This window comes from Nannobrachium achirus, assembly GCF_963921795.1.
Source record: "Nannobrachium achirus genome assembly, chromosome: 14".
Taxonomy (NCBI): domain Eukaryota; kingdom Metazoa; phylum Chordata; class Actinopteri; order Myctophiformes; family Myctophidae; genus Nannobrachium; species Nannobrachium achirus.
The window spans coordinates 1,325,662-1,345,915 of NC_137821.1; the positions used below are offsets into that span (position 1 = coordinate 1,325,662).

A 20,254-nucleotide genomic window follows, 5' to 3' on the forward strand; every position below is an offset into this window, starting at 1 on the left:
AAGTCACCAACGTCAACCAGTGACGTGTTGTGTCCACGACCTACACTTTGGGTGGCGGAACTTGCACCGGAAGTTCGGTGAATAACATTAGCGTCTATGAGCGCCGGCTGGGACATCTCAGGAACAATTAAAGAGGAAGAGGCTCGCACACCGTCTTTAAAGCTCCCAGTTTTGTTTTATTTAGCAACGTTTCGACCCTGTGCGGGTCTTCTTCAGGCATGGTATCATACAGGAAATACAAATGTTAAGTACTCATAGCAGTGGGTGTGTGGCAGTGAAACACAGCTGCTCACAATAATCATCATAGATAACCCCGCCCACCCAAATTACCAGAGAAGGCTGCTGATTGACAGTGTCTAGCCTATACATAGGTAACATTAACATTTTATAATAAATCAGAGAATGGGGGGGGGGTTACAGATAGTAGTATTCTCAGTAATGCAGAGTAAGGAAATAAACTGCAAAATAAACCACTTGTGAGTAAAAACAGTAAACAAGAAAATGTATGGTTTTATTATGTAATAATAAACATTATGTCACAATAATATTTATTAATGTACCATAATAACCACAAAATGAAGTAAAAATATGGACACATATGGACATTAATGGCATAAGGCATATGGCATCAGACTTGATGCCTATGCGGAACTAACAAAGATTAAAATATTAAAAAACACTTTTTGAAACAAAAAGAAAAAGCTAGACCAGAAATGGTTTTATGTCAAATTCCTCATTAAGGCCGTGAGGGGCCATAGTATTGAGCGTAAAGATATAGAAAGCCTCACGTTGTAGTAGGAGACGATTGTGGTCTCCACCACGCGGTGGTCTGTTAACTTTTTCTATACCCCAATATCTAAGTGAGGTGATGCTGTGGCCCTTTTGTTTGAAATGGGCTGCCACAGGGTTGCACTCATCACCGCATCTTATGTTGCTTCTGTGTTCACTGATCCTGGTACGCAGGGCTCTACTAGTTTTGCCAACATAGGCCAATCCACAGGGGCATTTAATGAGATAGACAACAAAAGTTGTTGAGCAAGTAATAGCTCCATGTATAGTTATTTCTTTGCCACTGTGTGGATGAGTGAACACTTTAGTTTTGGTCGTATAGGTGCACTGAACACAGTTTGAACACATATAGTTACCAGGAGGAATGTCTGAAAGGAAAGTCTGTTTTGTAGAAGGAATATAAGAGCGCACAAGTTTGTCTCTGATAGTAGGGGACCGTCTAAAGATCAGTTTAGGGTGCCCTGTGAACACATTTTTCAGTTTAGGATCCGTCTCCAGTCTCCACAATATGCCAGTGTTTGAGAAGGATTTTTCTAAACTCAAAACCCAATGGGGAATATCTGGTAATACACAGAGGAGAATCATTTTTTTGTTTTGTGCGTCTTGTGGGGTTCAGGCATTCCTCCTGTGTGGCTGACGTTTTGCTGCATTGTTAATCCATTCTGTTCTGTACCCTCTTGTTAGAAATCTCTGTCAAATTTGCTGCTTGTTTTTTATAAGACTCATTGGAACTGCAAATCCTTCTCGCACGGTGGAACTGACTAATGGGGAGACTTTTAACCAAATGTTGTGGATGAAAACTGTCTCCATGAAGTAAGGTGTTCCTATCCGTAGGTTTGCGATACAGATCTGTCTGTAGTTGACCCCTTTCTTTTTTCACCAGCACATCAAGGAAACTGATCTGAGCATCACTATACTCTAGAGTAAATTTCAAATGTTCAACCCGAGAGTTTAAGTAGTCATGAAAAAGAGCCAGATTTTCAGCTGTATCATCCCATAATAGGAATAAATCGTCAATATATCGATGAAATGTAATGATGCTGGAGTGGAAAGGGTTCACCTCAGAATTAAGTATAAACGAGAGCTCGAACAAACCCATGTACAAGTTGGCATAACTGGGGGCCATGGTGCTTCCCATGGCTGTACCCTTAGTCTGCAAAAAGAAGTCATCTTTAAAAGTAAAATAATTTGTAGTGAGAACAAGCTCAGTGAGGTCACTTATACATGTTGTACTGGGTTTGTCACGAGGGTCTCGTTGTTTTAGGAAATAATTCACAGCCTCTATACCTCCATTATGAGGTATGTTGGTATAAAGGCTGGACACATCGAAGGTGACCAAAAGACAATCAGAGGGTACATTAATAGCTTTTAATTTGTTGATAAAATCACTGGAGTCTCTTGTGTAAGAGGAGAGAGAGGTAACCCAGGGTTTTAGCATATAGTCTACAAAAGTGGAGACATTATTGGTTAGAGAACCTATCCCACTCACAATTGGCCTGCCCACTAAAGGCACCGTTTGTGATTTGTGAATTTTAGGGAGTGTATATAAAGTTGCAACAATAGGATGGTCAGTTCTCATAAAAGTCAGTTCACCTTTACTGAGTTCCCCATTATATATCTCAGGAACAATAAATAATTCTGAACGATAGAGACCTTTGTTGTATCGCGATACTATCTAGTTCAGAAACGTAAATTGTGCTCTTTAGATGCCTCTATAATGTTATACAGTGTACTCACCGAAAAGCAACACAGCACAAAACAATGTGTGACATGTTTTCTTTTATATTCCTGAGCTGAGTTTTTTATAAAGGTCTCTTATCGTTCAGAATTCTTTTTTGTTCATGAGCTGCCCTAGACGGCGCTCGTTGGCTCCAATGTTATTCACCGAACCTCCGGTGGTAGTTTTGCCACCGAGAGTGTCATGGCGGATGGCCATGGAGCCAAAATACGCCCCCATGTCTTTACCTTCTTTAGAGCTACCTTGTTCTATCCCCCATGCTTGACTCCGCCCCCAGCTCTGACGTGCTGATGACACTACGCCGTGTGGATCTATATTGTTCCTTTACTCCAATACAATTATTTCAAGGCTTCATTGTGGCCTTTCAAACAAACAGATAAAGCTAGTTTGTGACAATAAGCTCTTCAGCCCTATAACAGTGTGTGTGACACTTACAGCAGTTAGCCTCGTCCACCAGCAGGGGGCAGTCAGGGAAGCCGTCACAGATCATGGAGGATTTGATGCAAACCTTACTGCCTGGACACTCCCACAACCCTCGCTCTACACAACCTGAGAGAGAGACATAGAGACACAGTGAGAGAGAGAGAGAGAGAGAGAGAGAGAGAGAGAGAGAGAGAGAGAGACATAGAGACACAGAGAGAGAGAGAGAGAGAGAGAGAGAGAGAGAGAGAGAGAGAGAGAGAGAGAGAGAGAGAGAGAGAGAGAGAGACAGAGAGAGACATAGAGACACAGAGAGAGAGAGAGAGAGAGAGAGAGAGAGAGAGAGAGAGCGAGAGAGAGAGAGAGAGAGAGAGAGAGAGAGAGAGAGAGAGAGAACAATTCAATTCAATTCAATTCAATTCGAATAGAATTTAATTGGCAGAGAGAGGCAGAGGGATTGAGAAAAAAGGAACAGATACTTTTTATTTTATTTTTATGTTTCATTGTATTTTTATATATTTCTAAATGTATTGGAACCCATACAACTGTGAAAAGTGATGACTCATCACTAAACCATCGTTCTTTGGGGGTGTTTTTGGCCCAATTAATGTTTTTCTTGCAACACAGATGCTTGCAATGGATTCAGAATAATTAAAAACACCTAGTTTGACCCCTCACATCCCACTTAAAGCATATTTTTGGGAGTCATTTTTTCCTTTATAGTACAGTGTATAGTAAGTGAATGAGACCCAGAATTACCCTAGCTGTCAAACATTTTGCTAGGGATGTTGAATTTCAATCTTTGTTAGATATGTTACTAGACACCTTTATGAACACATTGGTGAAGAAATCGTTTGGTAACAAATGTATTCCCAGCTTTGACAGGTATTCTGCTAAAATTCCCTGACTATCAGCCACGATGGTGAATGTTAACCTCTAAAACCTAACCCAAACCTCAGTGGGGCTGAGGGAACATATACTGTAGCCATGATGATCCCATGTTATCAACACATGTGAGCTTATAGATCTGCTATTTTCACTAGCCTATAGTTTAAGTGTGTGTGTGTGTGTGTGTGTGTGTGCGTGCGTGCGTGCGTGCGTGCGTGCGTGCGTGCGTGTGTGCGTGCGTGTGTGTTACCACAGTGTTCTTCATCAGAGCTGTCATCACAGTCCATTTCTCCATCACATCGTTTAGAGGCCAAAACACACCGTCCTGACCGGCACTTAAAATGACTGGGGGAGCATTCTGTTGGCATGGCAACCATGCACACACACACACACACACACACACACGCACGCACGCACGCACGCACGCACGCACGCACGCACGCACGCACGCACACACACACGCACGCACACACACGACAGAAAAATGGTACGTTTAGTGAAACACACTCAATTTTATAACCTTTTCATAACAATTTCTCCTTAACATTGATTTAGTTATGATTATACATTCTACATACAGTATACCGTTGTTCCCTATTGAGATTGGCCCATTTCCTGATGCAAGCTGCCCAGATCACACATGTCACACGTGTCTTCTTATTATTTTCACTCTCAAAAAGCGCCTGCAATGCAGTGCATTTGAAACTACATTGCAGTGCACATCATGGGGTGATCACTGCTTGCCTCCTGTGAATTGTTTTATTTTTATTTTTGTTTATTTTCTATTTATTACGTTGCTGAGTGAGGTCAGCAGACAAAGTGACGTCAGTGAGATGAAAAAACCTTGGTGAAATGTGCCAATGTCAACAGGAAACAACAGTATGTAGTTACACAATGGTGTCACACACTGACAAATAGCTGATCTACAAGCACCGGGCAGAGCTGATCTACAAGCTCACAATCCAGCCGACAAAGCCCACAATCGTGAGTGAGCTTGTAGATCGGTTGTGTTGTTCGGCGCAGCACATGCAGGTGCACAACTAAACAAACAATGTGTACACTTATGAAACATTACATAGGCTTAATCATAATTAAATTATTATCAATCCATCTTAATCATCTTTAACGTAATTGAATTATAATTAAATCTTTATTAAAGTCTAACAGACTTCATTTTCCTCCAATAAATGGTTCATCAAAACGAAAGTTACGTATGTAACTACGGTTCTATGAATCCCGAATGACCGCCAGAGGCGGTGCTTTAAGCACTGAATGATTCCCTTCGCGCATGCGCAGTCGAGCATTAATATCAACAACGTCACGACGTGACCCCGGGATGAACCGGAAGAGATTATATCTTCCATCGTTCATCGGGGGTTCAGTCCCTACAGAACTTTCTCGCAAGAACGCGAGGGTTCCGAGTGACTGAGCGCTCTGGCGGTCATTCGGGATTCATAGAACCGTAGTTACATACGTAACTTTCGTTCTATTTCATCCCTCCTGACCGCCAGAGGCGGTGCTTTAAGCACTGAATGACTTGTACCAACAAAGTCACGAGGAACCCTGATTACAAACCTTAAACAGTCGAATCAGAGGTTTCCGGGAGGAGGACCACACCCAATGGGTGGGGAGTGGCCACATTTACTCTATAGAACCTCGAGAAGGTGCCTGCTGAGGTCCAAGAGGCGGCGGCACATATCTCCTCGAGGGGCACACCCCTCAGGGCAGCCCAGGAGGTGGAGACACTCCTGGTCTCGTGACAGTGCACACCCGGTGGTCTGGGGCGATTACTTATCTGATATGCATGGGTGATGGTGTCGACTACCCAGTGCGACAGGCGCTGTTTGGAGAGGGCATGGCCCTTATTAGCGCCACCATGGCAGAGGAACAACTGCTCCGATCGCCGGATGCGTGTGGTAGCCCCTAAATAGGACCTCAGGGCCCGCACAGGACACAGCTTCAGCTGGTCCGTCTGCTCACCTGGAGGAGGGTTAAACTGGGCCAGCCTAATAGGCTGGTTGAGGTGGGCTGTTGCCAACACCTTGGGAAGGAAGGCTGTGTTGGGCCACAGGGTGACACCTGACCCGTCCGGATTCCACCTGAGACATGTGTCGCTGGTTGATAGTGCGTGCAGCTCGCTGACACGCTTGGCAGATGTAATAGCCAGCAGGAAGGCTGTCTTGTATGACAGCCACTTGAGCTCTGCTTGTGCCAAGGGCTCAAACGGAGGCCCGCAAAGGGCACTCAGCACTACATTAAGGTCCCATGACGGGGATCTAGGAGCTCTCTGAGGACGGTCCCTCTGAGCTCCCTTTAGGAACTGGGACACCAGGTAATGGCTCCCCACTGTGCTGTTGTCCACCCTGACGTGATGACAGGAAATAGCTGCCATGTATACCTTTAGGGTAGATGGGGTCAGGCCTTTGTCCAGGAGGTATTCGAGGAAGTCCAGGATTATGGGCACCGAACAGTGCACCGGATCCTCCCTCTTCTCCCTGCACCACCTGGAGAACAGTGTCCACCTGTTCTTGTACTGCAACCTGGTGGATGGTGCTCTTGCGTTCAAGATTGTGTTTTGAACCGCTTGTGAACAGCTGCTCAGCAGTGGATCGGGCCGACCAACGGCCAGACACAGAGTTGGAGGCGTTGCGGGTCGGGATGCCAAATCCTGCCCCCTAACTGCGAGAGCAGGTCTTTCCTGCCGGGGAGGCGCCATGGTGACCCGCGGCAGAGTTGGTGAAGGAGAGGAAACCATACTCTCCCCGGCCAGAAGGGAGCCACCAGAAGGACTGTGTGACTCCCCTGAACTACTCTGTGAAGTACCTGATGAATTAGAGGTAGAGGGGGAAAAGCATACAGCAGGACCTCTGGCCAGGGGTGGGCCAGTGCATCCTGGCCCAGAGGACTGTCCTTCTCCGCTAAGGAGAACCAGAGCGGGCAGTGGGTTGACGCTCTTGAGGCGAGCAGGTCCACCTCTGCCCTGCCAAAGCGCCCCCAGATGGCTTGCACCACGTCTGGGTGAAGGCGCCACTCCCCCGATGGAGGACTCTGGCGGGAGAGGAAGTCCGCTACCTGGTTCCTCTCCCCTGGGATGAAGATAGACCGTAGGCTGGCTAGACGGGGGGCTGCCCACTGCAGGAGGTCCGTGGCAACCTGCAGCAGTTGAGCGGACTTGGTCCCACCCTGGTGGTTTATATGGTATACCGTCGAGGTATTGTCCGATCGGACGAGGACATGTCTGCCCCTGAGGTACGGTATAAAGTACCTCAGGGCAAGATGCACCGCTTTCAGTTCTAGCACGTTGATGTGCTTCGTGCAGTCGGCCTCGGACCATTGCCCCTGAGCCGTCCTGCCCTGCCACACCGCGCCCCAGCCTAACGGGCAGGCGTCGGTGGTAACTAGCTCCCTGCGGGACGGGATGGAACCCATAGGGACACCCCTTGAGATGTAGGCCCTGTCTCTCCAAAAAGACAGGGCGAGGAGGCACTGTCTTGCCACCGTAATCTCTACGCGCCGGTCTCGCTCTGGATCGAGGCGAAAGCTGTTGAGCCACCTCTGCAGAGGGCGCAGCGAGAGCAGGCCTAGCGGCACAACAGCCGCAGCAGAAGTTAACCGGCCCAATAGCCGGAGATAAATCAGAAACGGCAGCCGCCTGCCTCTTCTGAAACGTGTTAGTGACCTCATGATGTCGTCCACCCGACGGGGGGACACACGGGCCGTCATGGTTACTGTGTCTATGGACAGACCGATAAAGACTGTGCATTGGCAAGGAGTAAGGTTGCTTTTTTTTAGATTTACCTTCAGTCCTAGGCAGGCTGCGTGGGACAGGAGGCGTGCCGTGTCGTCTGCTACCTGCGCCCGGGAAACTGCACAGATCAACCAGTCGTCGAGGTAGGGGAGAATTTTCATGCCTCGGGACTGCAAGGGCTGGAGAGCTGCTGCCACAACCCTGGTGAATACCCTTGGGGAGAGGGAGAGCCCGAAGGGGAGCACCCTGAACTGCCAGTGGCGACCTTTGTACGCGAATCGCAGGAACTGCCGATGTTGCCTGGCGATGGGGACATGAAAGTATGCGTCTTTTAGATCTATTGACGTGAACCACTCGTCGCGTACGACGGTGCGCACTACGTCTGCCCCGGTCAACATATGAAAAGGTAAGACCTTCAGGTACCTGTTCAGTATCCTCAGGTCTAGGACAGGACGGAAACCGCCGGTCTTCTTTGTCACAAGAAAGTAGGTCGAGTAGAACCCGTTGGGGTCCTGCAGAGGATCTACTTCCTCGATGGCGCCCTTGGCCAGGAGGGCGGATAGCTCCTGGTCTAGTGCGAGCGCCTTTGCCGGGTTGCTTATGATGGTCATTTTGACCCGGCTGGCTGTGGGGGGACGGCGTCGGAACTGAAGCCTGTACCCGTGGGTTAAGGTGGCAACCACCCATGGGTCCGAAGCTTGAGCAGCCCATTGATTGAGCTGCTGATGGGAAAAGTATCCGACGGCCGGCCCCCCGGTCTCAGTGCCTGCCCCCCCGGCCCCTAGGGGCCCTGGGAGGGAGTCTACCAGGGTCCGGGGCGCGAAACTGCCTAGGGGGAAAGTGGCTGGTCCCCCGAGAGCTACGGGTCTGCATGTGCTGAGGCCCCTGGTCCCTAGGGTAGACTGGTGGAAAGCGAGTTCCCGGAGCAGCCGAGGAACCCCTGCCCCTGCCAGAGGGATGCCTGCTGGAAGACCCATAGTTCTGCTGCAGACTCAGCCACTGCTGTCTGGTCTGCCCTGCCTGGATGGTCTGGTCCAGTGCCTGCTGAGCACCCGGCCCAAATACCGTTCCCGGTTCCACTGGGAGGCCGCGGAGGGTTCTTCTGGACCTCTCGCCTATCCTAGCCTGGGAGAGCCAGACCTGGCGACGGGCTTGGACCATGGTGGACATCATCCTTCCAAGTTCCCGAGTAAGCAACCCAAAAGCCTCTAGAGACGCATCACAGAACGTAATGGGGTCTGTGGTAGTGCCTGCGTCGGTGGCTGTGGCTGCATTTGTGTTGGCTTCCTGCAGCGATGTAGAGAGGGCAAGCAGGAGGTGTGACATGGAGTTGCCGATCCTGGCGGCACGCGCTCCCGCGTTATAACCCCTAATAAGTAGGTCGTCCGTCTGTCTACACTGTGGGCGAGGACATCTCATGTCCCTACGCACCACCTCACCAGGGGGAATGACAAGGGCGGCAATATTGGTCTCAACCCCTGGCATGGCATCCAGGCCGAGACGCTCTGTGTCATGCATGGCTGCCAGCGTACGGCCGTCAGCAGAAAGGCGGGAGCAGGCCTTGGTATCTCTCCAACAGGCCTGCAGCTCCCGTATGTAATCCTCTGCATGTGGAACAGCAAATGCTGTGGAAGTTGGCCTGCGCGGGAAAAAGCGGCTTGCAGGGGCTGCATCCGCCTGTTGTGGTATGGTCAGATTTTGGCGCTCCAGAGCCGAGCGCAAAATGGCCCGCATGGAGCTATCCTCAGTCTCCAGCAGTGAAGACTGGGCAGAGGAGCGGGAGTCTTGATCCGAGGACTGGGACAGGGAGACGTTGTCCCCATCCTGATCATCATACTCTTGAAAGTCACTGGCGGATGCAGCCAGTGAAAGTGCATCGTCCTCTGGGAGAAGGTGTGGCATTTGCTGCGCAGGCACCCGGGCACGCTCTGAGGACTCCTCCGACTGGCGGATGAGCATTGCTCTCATGCGCTCCAGCTCTGTGGATAATTCGCAGACCTTCGATGCCAGTCGGCGGTCTGATTTCGACTTCCTTTTAGTGGGAGGGCCAGCAGTGGCAGTAGCAGCTGCATCGGCCCGGCGCTTTGAGCGCCCAGCTCTAGATGAGGCCCCTTGGCCCGCAGGGAGGGGATGTTCCACCTCTGCCAGCCTGGCCTCCCTGACTGTCCTTGGCATGTAACTACAGTTCATGCATGGATTTCCCTCAAGTGCCTCCCTCAGATGGTCGAGGCCGAGGCACATTGGGCATAAATCATGGCCATCCTCCGGGTGGAGAGAGGCCTGACATTCAGTACAGTGGTGGGAATTATGCATACTGGATGGGATGCAACCACACCAACTAGTAGTACAGCACAGGGCGCGGACGCAGCTTGCTGCCTAACTCAGGGTGCCGTGGGCTGGGGGGAGGTGGCGCGAACGCCGCCTGCACCAGCAAACAACACAAAGTCCCGCTGACAAAACAGGTTAGCCGTACGAAAAAGAAACAGGCAGCGTTAACGCTTGCCTTCTCTAGTAATCCAGCTGTAACAACTTTAATTCAGCAGACAAGAATACACAACACAGCAGCACTAACGCTTGACGTAGCGTGCTGATAACGCAAACTGAAAACAGGCAGCAGTAGCTTGCCGTTGTTAGCACAATGGCTATGCGTTAGCTTTACAAGCGAATATAAACAGAAACAGGCAGCAGTAGCTTGCCGTTGCTAGCACTATGGCTATGCGTTAGCTTTATCAACTAACAAACAAAACAAGCAGCGCAGACGCTTGCCGCGGTTAAACCTTAACTCACAGAGAGTATACAGCAATAACAATATGAAAAAACAGGCAACGCTAACATTTGCCGTATCGATAACTCACCGTCGTCGGTGGTAGCCTATACTCACTCTAGCTTACCAAACAAAGTCAGCCAGCGCTGAACGTTAACTGAAAACAGGCAGCGATAACGCTTGCCGTTATTAGCACTATGTCTATATCTTAAATTATACAAAACTTAAACAATACAAAGCGGGCAGCGCAGACGCTTACCGTCGTCAACAGTGCAGTTAGACTTTAACTCACAACTTAACAGAAGCAGGCAGCAAAAACGCTTGCCGTATAGCCTTAGCTTTAGCTCATTAACAGATCGACAGATGAAGCACCAGCTTGTCGGAACGCTACGTTCACGACATCACTGTCAACCGTATGCCCGAGGGAAGCGGCGCGAACGCGGCTTTTCCAAACACAGGTTGTAAACAATGGGACTTACCTCGGCACTCTTCAATAGGAGAAAACGTAAAGTAACAAGTCGCAGCTCCTGGAGGGCGAATCCGCTGCTCCGACCTTAACGGTCGCGGAACTACCAGCGACTTGTAGAATTTAGTAATAATATGGCTCGTCGCAGATCACAACCTGCGCGCGCGAGAAAGAAAAAGGGACTGAACCCCCGATGAACGATGGAAGATATAATCTCTTCCGGTTCATCCCGGGGTCACGTCGTGACGTTGTTGATATTAATGCTCGACTGCGCATGCGCGAAGGGAATCATTCAGTGCTTAAAGCACCGCCTCTGGCGGTCAGGAGGGATGAAATAGAACCTCTATTTCTCATATTCACACACACACACACACACACACACACACACACACACACACACACACACACACACACACACACACACACACACACACACACACACACACACACACTCTCTCTCACACACACACACACACACACACACACACACACACACACACACACACACACACACACACACACACACACACACACACAGGTCATCATACCGTCTACTCCAGCAACAGGAAGTAAACAGGAAGTGGAGTTTGCAGTGTCTTCTGGGAACTGGCTGCAGTCGGAGTCCTCCGGCCACTGGAGACCCACAATGCTTAGCACCGACTCACATCGCTCCTTAGCGCTCCGACACAAAGACCTGAAGAAGAAGAAACAATCCCACAATGCTTAGCACCGACTCACAGCGTGTGTTTCAAAACACAGTCTCGGTTAAGGTAATATCCGCCTGCGGAAGCTTGTGATTGGCTGAACCGGAGGTAGGGAGTGCTCCGCTGTGTTCACTTGGACCATGCGGAGGCGGCGAAAGTCTGGGTGACAAAGATTTAAGGGGAGCACACACACTAACATACAGAACAACAACAACCCCTATTGATTACTCACACCATGGAGACTTCAATAATATATTTAGTTAGTCATACTGAAAGTGTAGGATGGAGGGGTGAAGGGGAGCACACACTGGAAGCGGGCGGCTGTGCAGCGTCGCGTCGCGGTATCGACGCACGTGAAGTACCGCGCGGTAACCCCAACTGGACGCGGCGCTCTGCCACACAGCACATCCATTTCCCCCGGTGGGGAGAACCATGGGAGAACATGTTCACCACGCGGCAACGCTGGAAAAATAGAACAGTGGCGTAGCGGCATGCGAGGCGGCAGACCCGCGGCTGCGCGCGTCTGACGCCGCCGGTGTGGGTTAGTTCATTGAAAATAATGGAGCCTTATGTTTTGATGCAGTGCTTCCACGTCGCCTCCATGTCGCCTCCGCGTTCAGTGTGTGTTTCGCTTTAGGCTACTATTCTAGACCCCCTGGTTTGGTTTACAACTTCTAACGGCGCCGAGTCGGCTCATGCGACCTTCGCAGCATGGTGGGACCCTCTGGTTAGTATAGGACAATAACAGGGTCTCACCCACACTAGTCTAACTCGGAGCAGTTCGTGTGGGCAAATGGGCGGGCGCGGCGAGTCTCACCTTAAGTCTCCAGCCAATAGCATGTGTTCTCCTCCCCCCTCCCCCCTCTGCTCCTCCTCCTCCTCCCCCGTGCTCAACGAACGCAGCTGCGTCATGACGTCAACACATTCCGTGCAACGCCCCTCTGCACTCTGATTGGTTAGGGAAAATCTACACTTCCTCCAACAGTGATTCTAATGGGAACGCCCAGGCTTCATTTTCTTCCGAGCGCCTAATGAAGCCTGGGTTTCCGAGGCTAGGTCTCACCTGCATGGTGGGACCCTCTGGTTGTATAGGACAATAACAGGGTCTCACCTGCATGGTGGGACCCTCTGGTTGTTGCGACCGTCAGGGAGCAGTTTACTATGAAAACCTCCACCGGCCGTCCGTCCGTCCGTCCGTCCGTCCGTCCGTCACACGTCACACGTGACCATCAACAAACGTCACACCTTTGTTGATGTTTAAATCGAAGAGTCTTGGTCAAATACTTCTGTTGGTTTCTGCACTGATCATTTATACAATTCAGCTGTGTTTGCTCGTGTCATCATGATGAGGTCATAAATCAGCCATGCCCAAATATAGATTTTACGGGTTTACATGCTTACTCAGTTATTCGTTATGTGAAAGTCCTATGACGTCTATGATATCTGACATCATCATACATACATTCCTTTTTATGCCCATAAATGGAGATCCCCTCTGTAGAACCAGCCACTGACATCACTGTAATGTCAGGGGAACCAAATCCCTTTTATGCCCATATATGGAGATCCCTGTGATGCCAGGGGAACCAAATCCCTTTTATGCCCATATATGGAGATATGGAGATCCCCGTGTTGCCAGGGTAACCAAATCCATTTTATGCCCATATATGGAGATCCCTGTGATGCCAGGGGAACCAAATCCCTTTTACGCCCATATATGGAGATCCCTTATGTCATCAATATTAAGCCCATATCTGTGAATATCTTTGGGTACCAGATGTCTCCATATATGGTTAAATGGTCCGATATACATCACTGGCCAGAAGACCAAGAAATGGTGCAACCTCGCCCTTTGCTTTTCTCCCTTAGGCATCTTACTGGTAGGTAGTTTAATGAGGAATGCAGTATGGTGGTAGGTAGGTAGTTATGGCCTTTGATGTAAGATTTTCACTTTCTAGGATAACTATATTTGCTATTCCCAGATGATGCCCTTTTAGGGTACCCCTCATGCCCATATATGGAGATCCCCAGGCTTTACTAATTAACATAAGTTTTATGCCCATATATGGAGATCATTGTCCCAATGTCATCAGATATATGGGCATAAATGGACACAGGCAAACTAGATGGGCTGTATGGATATCCAGATGTGTGATGTAAGTGTTTTATTCCAAATGTGGCACCCCACAGACATATTTCCAGAAACAAAATCCCTTTCATGCCCATATATGGAGATTTCTGATGTCATCAATCCCAGGCCCTGTAAAAAACATGGTTGCTATGGTAAACAGTTGGTTGCTAGGGTAAACAGTTGGTTGCTAGGGTAAGAAAACATGGTTGCTATGGTAAACAATTGGTTGCTAGGGTAAACAGTTGGTTGCTAGGGTAAAAAAAACATGGTTGCTGTGGTAAAAAGTTGGTTGCTAGGGTAAACAGTTGGTTGCTAAGGTAAAAAACATGGTTGCTATGGTAAACAGTTGGTTAGTAGGGTAAACCTTCAATGATTTTGACATCTTGTTACTAATCTGTCGGTAGATAATGCCGGTCTTATATAAGGGTCATTTGTGTACGGTGTGATGTCATACTGATGTCAGCAGTGTGACAGGAGATAAGCGACCAACGGTCGCTTATCTCCCGATTAGGGAGTCTTACTGGTATAGGACAATAAAAGGGTCTCAACTGCATGGTGGGACCCTCTGGTTGTATAGGACAATAAAAGGGTCTCAACTGCATGGTGGGACCCTCTGGTTGTATAGGACAATAAAAGGGTCTCAACTGCATGGTGGGACCCTCTGGTTGTATAGGACAATAACAGGGTCTCAACTGCATGGTGGGACCCTCTGGTTGTATAGGACAATAAAAGGGTCTCAACTGCATGGTGGGACCCTCTGGTTGTATAGGACAATAAAAGGGTCTCACCTGCATGGTGGGACCCTCTGGTTGTATAGGACAATGAAAGGGTCTCACCTGCATGGTGGGACCCTCTGGTTGTATAGGACAATGAAAGGGTCTCACCTGCATGGTGGGACCCTCTGGTTGGTGTCGGGGTCACACTTGGGGACCAGCAAGGTGCAGGCGTAGAACATGAGGTACTGGTAGCAGCCGGTCTGGACCAGAGCAGGGAACAGAGAACTCTCCCAGGACACAGAGCTCTCCCTCTGGGACTGGTGACCCAGGAAGTTAGGGAAGCTGGTCTGATGGTACGGCAGGTTCATACACAACTCTAGAGTGATGGGCTCACACTGGCCTGGGAGAGAGACATAGAGAATGACATGGAGGGAGAGAGAGAGAGACATAGAGAATGACATGGAGGGAGAGAGAGAGAGACATAGAGAATGACATGGAGGGAGAGAGAGAGAGACATAGAGAATGACATGGAGGGAGAGAGAGAGAGACATAGAGAATGACATGGAGGGAGAGAGAGAGAGACATAGAGAATGACATGGAGGGAGAGAGAGAGAGACATAGAGAATGACATGGAGGGAGAGAGAGAGACATAGAGAATGACATGGAGGGAGAGAGAGAGAGACATAGAGAATGACATGGAGGGAGAGAGAGAGAGACATAGAGAATGACATGGAGGGAGAGAGAGAGAGGGAGAGAGACATAGAGAATGACAGAGAGAGAGGCAGGGAGAGAGAAAGCGAGAGAGAGAATGACAGGGTTAGGGTTAGCCATTAGAAATTCATTGACTTAAAGGACAACTTTAGTTTTTTACAACAAGGGTTCATATTTTAGATTGTAATTAGAGAAAAGAGAAGATGAGTGTTACAATGTTTTCATTTACTGCTTTCTATTGTTTTAGAGATTCTTATTTCAGTGGTTGAGGGCATGCTTTAAATCATTGCATAGGTCAAAGTGTACTGTCAGAACCGGCACAGCTTGTCCGTATGTATACGTGTAACGCCTGACACTGTGGTTCCCCTGACACATCACTGTGACATCACAGTGATGTCAGATAATCAGAGCAGGGATCTCCATATATGGGCATAAAAGGGATTGTATGTTGTGATGTCACGGGAACCACTCTATGCCCATATATGGAGATCCCTGATGTCATCAATATTAAGCCCATATCTAACAGGACCTCATGTCCATATATGGGGAACTGGTCCGATATACATCACTGGCCAGACGTCCAAGACATGGCGCGACCGTCGCCTTGAGGCGTCTTACTAGTAATGTTATTGAAACGACGACCAAACGACCAATTAAGCTACAAATGCTGCATTATTTTGCGATCATTTCCCCCATTGTTCACCGCTGCGGTCAAGTCAGCGCCATGAAAACCAACCAATCAAAACACAGCACTGCCGCACCACACCACCAAAACCCATCTTCTGAGTAGGGTCGTTCAGTGCGTGCACTCAGCACACCGGTGCGCCGCGCACTGGATTTCCCAACGACAACGCACCAAGTGCACAGAATAGACCAGGGGCATAGTTCCGCCGATTTAAAATGACTCCAATACGGAACTAAAACTTCCTATGGTTGGCCGCTAGTTGCGCTGTTTTCCCCCTGGCCGGTTGCAAAAAGAATTGTTCTCCATTGGACCCCATTCATTTTCCCCTTTCGTGTTCTAACCTTAATTAACATTTTCATGAATACTTTATGGTTCCTATCGCTAGTTAAAAATTGCCTTTCAATCACGATGATATGCGTTTTGTGAAAATAAGGTCCCATTTATGTTAAAATTGATGATAAAGTTGCGGGGGGCGTGGCCAACTAAACTGATACCAGCCGGCTGTGTTCTTCTTCGTGTGCTGTATTTCGGGAGGCTTCGACCACATTCTCCCATGTATCCCTGCGGTTCCACGTGACCGTTGGCAGCCAATAGCATCCTCTGGTGCCTTTACAATCTATGATGGCAACACCCATGCCAAGGACCCATATTGTGTCATTTGCGCTGCATAGAAACCAATGGCTTCGCTTTGTCCATATCTTTTATACAGTCTATGGATTAAACAGACAACAACATGACACACCAGTGCGTTGAGTGCACATTTCCGAACGCACCCTAATAGTTAGATAATGTATATCTGTGTGTGTGTGTGTGTGTGTGTGTGTGTGTGTGTGTGTGTGTGTCTCTTACTACAGTTGCCGTGGTTACAGGCGGGGTTGGCTCCTCCCCCACACACCGGGGAACAGGAAGTAGACGAACAGCTGCTCTGACCGGGAACACACACCTTCTGAGCTGCACACGCACACGCATGCACGCACGCGCACACACACACACACACACACACACACACACACACACACACACACACACACACACACACACACGCACGCATGCACGCACGCACACACAGGTTAATAGTGGATTAGACTAAAGTGATGGTGCCTGTGGCCTCTTAACTGATCTCGTGCACCGATATGAAAGGGTTAATTGTTCATCGTTCCTACTTGACGATGTTGGAGATTGACCCGGAACTAGTTCTGGTCCAAACGTAAACAATGATGGAAGATGGAACTAGTTCTGGTCCAAACGTAAACAATGATAGAAGATGGAACTAGTTCTGGTCCCAAACGTAAACAATGATAGAAGATGGAACTAGTTCTGGTCCCAAACGTAAACAATGATGGAAGATGGAACTAGTTCTGGTCCAAACGTAAACAATGATGGAAGATGGAACTAGTTCTGGTCCAAACGTAAACAATGATAGAAGATGGAACTAGTTCTGGTCCCAAACGTAAACAATGATAGAAGATGGAACTAGTTCTGGTCCCAAACGTAAACAATGATAGAAGATGGAACTAGTTCTGGTCCCAAACGTAAACAATGATGGAAGATGGAACTAGTTCTGGTCCCAAACGTAAACAATGATGGAAGATGGAACTAGTTCTGGTCCAAACGTAAACAATGATAGAAGATGGAACTAGTTCTGGTCCCAAACGTAAACAATGATAGAAGATGGAACTAGTTCTGGTCCCAAACGTAAACAATGATAGAATATGGAACTAGTTCTGGTCCCAAACGTAAACAATGATGGAAGATGGAACTAGTTCTGGTCCAAACGTAAACAATGATAGAAGATGGAACTAGTTCTGGTCCCAAACGTAAACAATGATAGAAGATGGAACTAGTTCTGGTCCCAAACGTAAACAATGATGGAAGATGGAACTAGTTCTGGTCCCAAACGTAAACAATGATAGAAGATGGAACTAGTTCTGGTCCCAAACGTAAACAATGATAGAAGATGGAACTAGTTCTGGTCCCAAACGTAAACAATGATAGAAGATGGAACTAGTTCTGGTCCCAAACGTAAACAATGATAGAAGATGGAACTAGTTCTGGTCCCAAACGTAAACAATGATAGAAGATGGAACTAGTTCTGGTCCCAAACGTAAACAATGATAGAAGATGGAACTAGTTCTGGTCCCAAACGTAAACAATGATAGAAGATGGAACTAGTTCTGGTCCCAAACGTAAACAATGATAGAAGATGGAACTAGTTCTGGTCCCAAACGTAAACAATGATGGAAGATGGAACTAGTTCTGGTCCCAAACGTAAACAATGATGGAAGATGGAACTAGTTCTGGTCCCAAACGTAAACAATGATAGAAGATGGAACTAGTTCTGGTCCCAAACGTAAACAATGATGGAAGATGGAACTAGTTCTGGTCCCAAACGTAAACAATGATGGAAGATGGAACTAGTTCTGGTCCCAAACGTAAACAATGATGGAAGATGGAACTAGTTCTGGTCCCAAACGTAAACAATGATAGAAGATGGAACTAGTTCTGGTCCCAAACGTAAACAATGATAGAAGATGGAACTAGTTCTGGTCCAAACGTAAACAATGATGGAAGATGGAACTAGTTCTGGTCCCAAACGTAAACAATGATGGAAGATGGAACTAGTTCTGGTCCAAACGTAAACAATGATAGAAGATGGAACTAGTTCTGGTCCCAAACGTAAACAATGATAGAAGATGGAACTAGTTCTGGTCCCAAACGTAAACAATGATAGAAGATGGAACTAGTTCTGGTCCCAAACGTAAACAATGATGGAAGATGGAACTAGTTCTGGTCCAAACGTAAACAATGATAGAAGATGGAACTAGTTCTGGTCCCAAACGTAAACAATGATAGAAGATGGAACTAGTTCTGGTCCCAAACGTAAACAATGATGGAAGATGGAACTAGTTCTGGTCCCAAACGTAAACAATGATAGAAGATGGAACTAGTTCTGGTCCCAAACGTAAACAATGATAGAAGATGGAACTAGTTCTGGTCCCAAACGTAAACAATGATAGAAGATGGAACTAGTTCTGGTCCCAAACGTAAACAATGATAGAAGATGGAACTAGTTCTGGTCCCAAACGTAAACAATGATAGAAGATGGAACTAGTTCTGGTCCCAAACGTAAACAATGATAGAAGATGGAACTAGTTCTGGTCCCAAACGTAAACAATGATAGAAGATGGAACTAGTTCTGGTCCCAAACGTAAACAATGATAGAAGATGGAACTAGTTCTGGTCCCAAACGTAAACAATGATGGAAGATGGAACTAGTTCTGGTCCCAAACGTAAACAATGATGGAAGATGGAACTAGTTCTGGTCCCAAACGTAAACAATGATAGAAGATGGAACTAGTTCTGGTCCCAAACGTAAACAATGATGGAAGATGGAACTAGTTCTGGTCCCAAACGTAAACAATGATGGAAGATGGAACTAGTTCTGGTCCCAAACGTAAACAATGATGGAAGATGGAACTAGTTCTGGTCCCAAACGTAAACAATGATAGAAGATGGAACTAGTTCTGGTCCCAAACGTAAACAATGATGGAAGATGGAACTAGTTCTGGTCCCAAACGTAAACAATGATGGAAGATGGAACTAGTTCTGGTCCCAAACGTAAACAATGATGGAAGATGGAACTAGTTCTGGTCCCAAACGTAAACAATGATAGAAGATGGAACTAGTTCTGGTCCCAAACGTAAACAATGATAGAAGATGGAACTAGTTCTGGTCCCAAACGTAAACAATGATGGAAGATGGAACTAGTTCTGGTCCCAAACGTAAACAATGATGGAAGATGGAACTAGTTCTGGTCCCAAACGTAAACAATGATGGAAGATGGAACTAGTTCTGGTCCCAAACGTAAACAATGATAGAAGATGGAACTAGTTCTGGTCCCAAACGTAAACAATGATGGAAGATGGAACTAGTTCTGGTCCCAAACGTAAACAATGATAGAAGATGGAACTAGTTCTGGTCCCAAACGTAAACAGTGATGGAAGATGGAACTAGTTCTGGTCCCAAACGTAAACAATGATAGAAGATGGAACTAGTTCTGGTCCCAAACGTAAACAATGATAGAAGATGGAACTAGTTCTGGTCCCAAACGTAAACAATGATAGAAGATGGAACTAGTTCTGGTCCCAAACGTAAACAATGATAGAAGATGGAACTAGTTCTGGTCCCAAACGTAAACAATGATAGAAGATGGAACTAGTTCTGGTCCCAAACGTAAACAATGATGGAAGATGGAACTAGTTCTGGTCCCAAACGTAAACAATGATAGAAGATGGAACTAGTTCTGGTCCCAAACGTAAACAATGATGGAAGATGGAACTAGTTCTGGTCCCAAACGTAAACAATGATGGAAGATGGAACTAGTTCTGGTCCCAAACGTAAACAATGATGGAAGATGGAACTAGTTCTGGTCCCAAACGTAAACAATGATAGAAGATGGAACTAGTTCTGGTCCCAAACGTAAACAATGATAGA

At 47.5% G+C, this 20,254-nt stretch overlaps 1 protein-coding gene across 1 annotated transcript in view; it reads right to left on the reverse strand.

Annotated features, from left to right (window-relative positions):
- The window catches only part of corin (corin, serine peptidase), a gene marked incomplete at both ends in the record, with an annotated part of 87,923 nt that overhangs the window by 17,546 nt on the left and 50,123 nt on the right, over positions 1–20,254 (reverse strand). Inside the window, 5 exons of the mRNA XM_080742291.1 lie at positions 2,963–3,076; positions 4,086–4,193; positions 11,362–11,507; positions 14,533–14,764; positions 16,610–16,711. Of these exons, the coding sequence (XP_080598417.1) occupies positions 2,963–3,076; positions 4,086–4,193; positions 11,362–11,507; positions 14,533–14,764; positions 16,610–16,711 (702 nt within the window). The remainder of the gene's footprint in view (positions 1–2,962; positions 3,077–4,085; positions 4,194–11,361; positions 11,508–14,532; positions 14,765–16,609; positions 16,712–20,254) is intronic.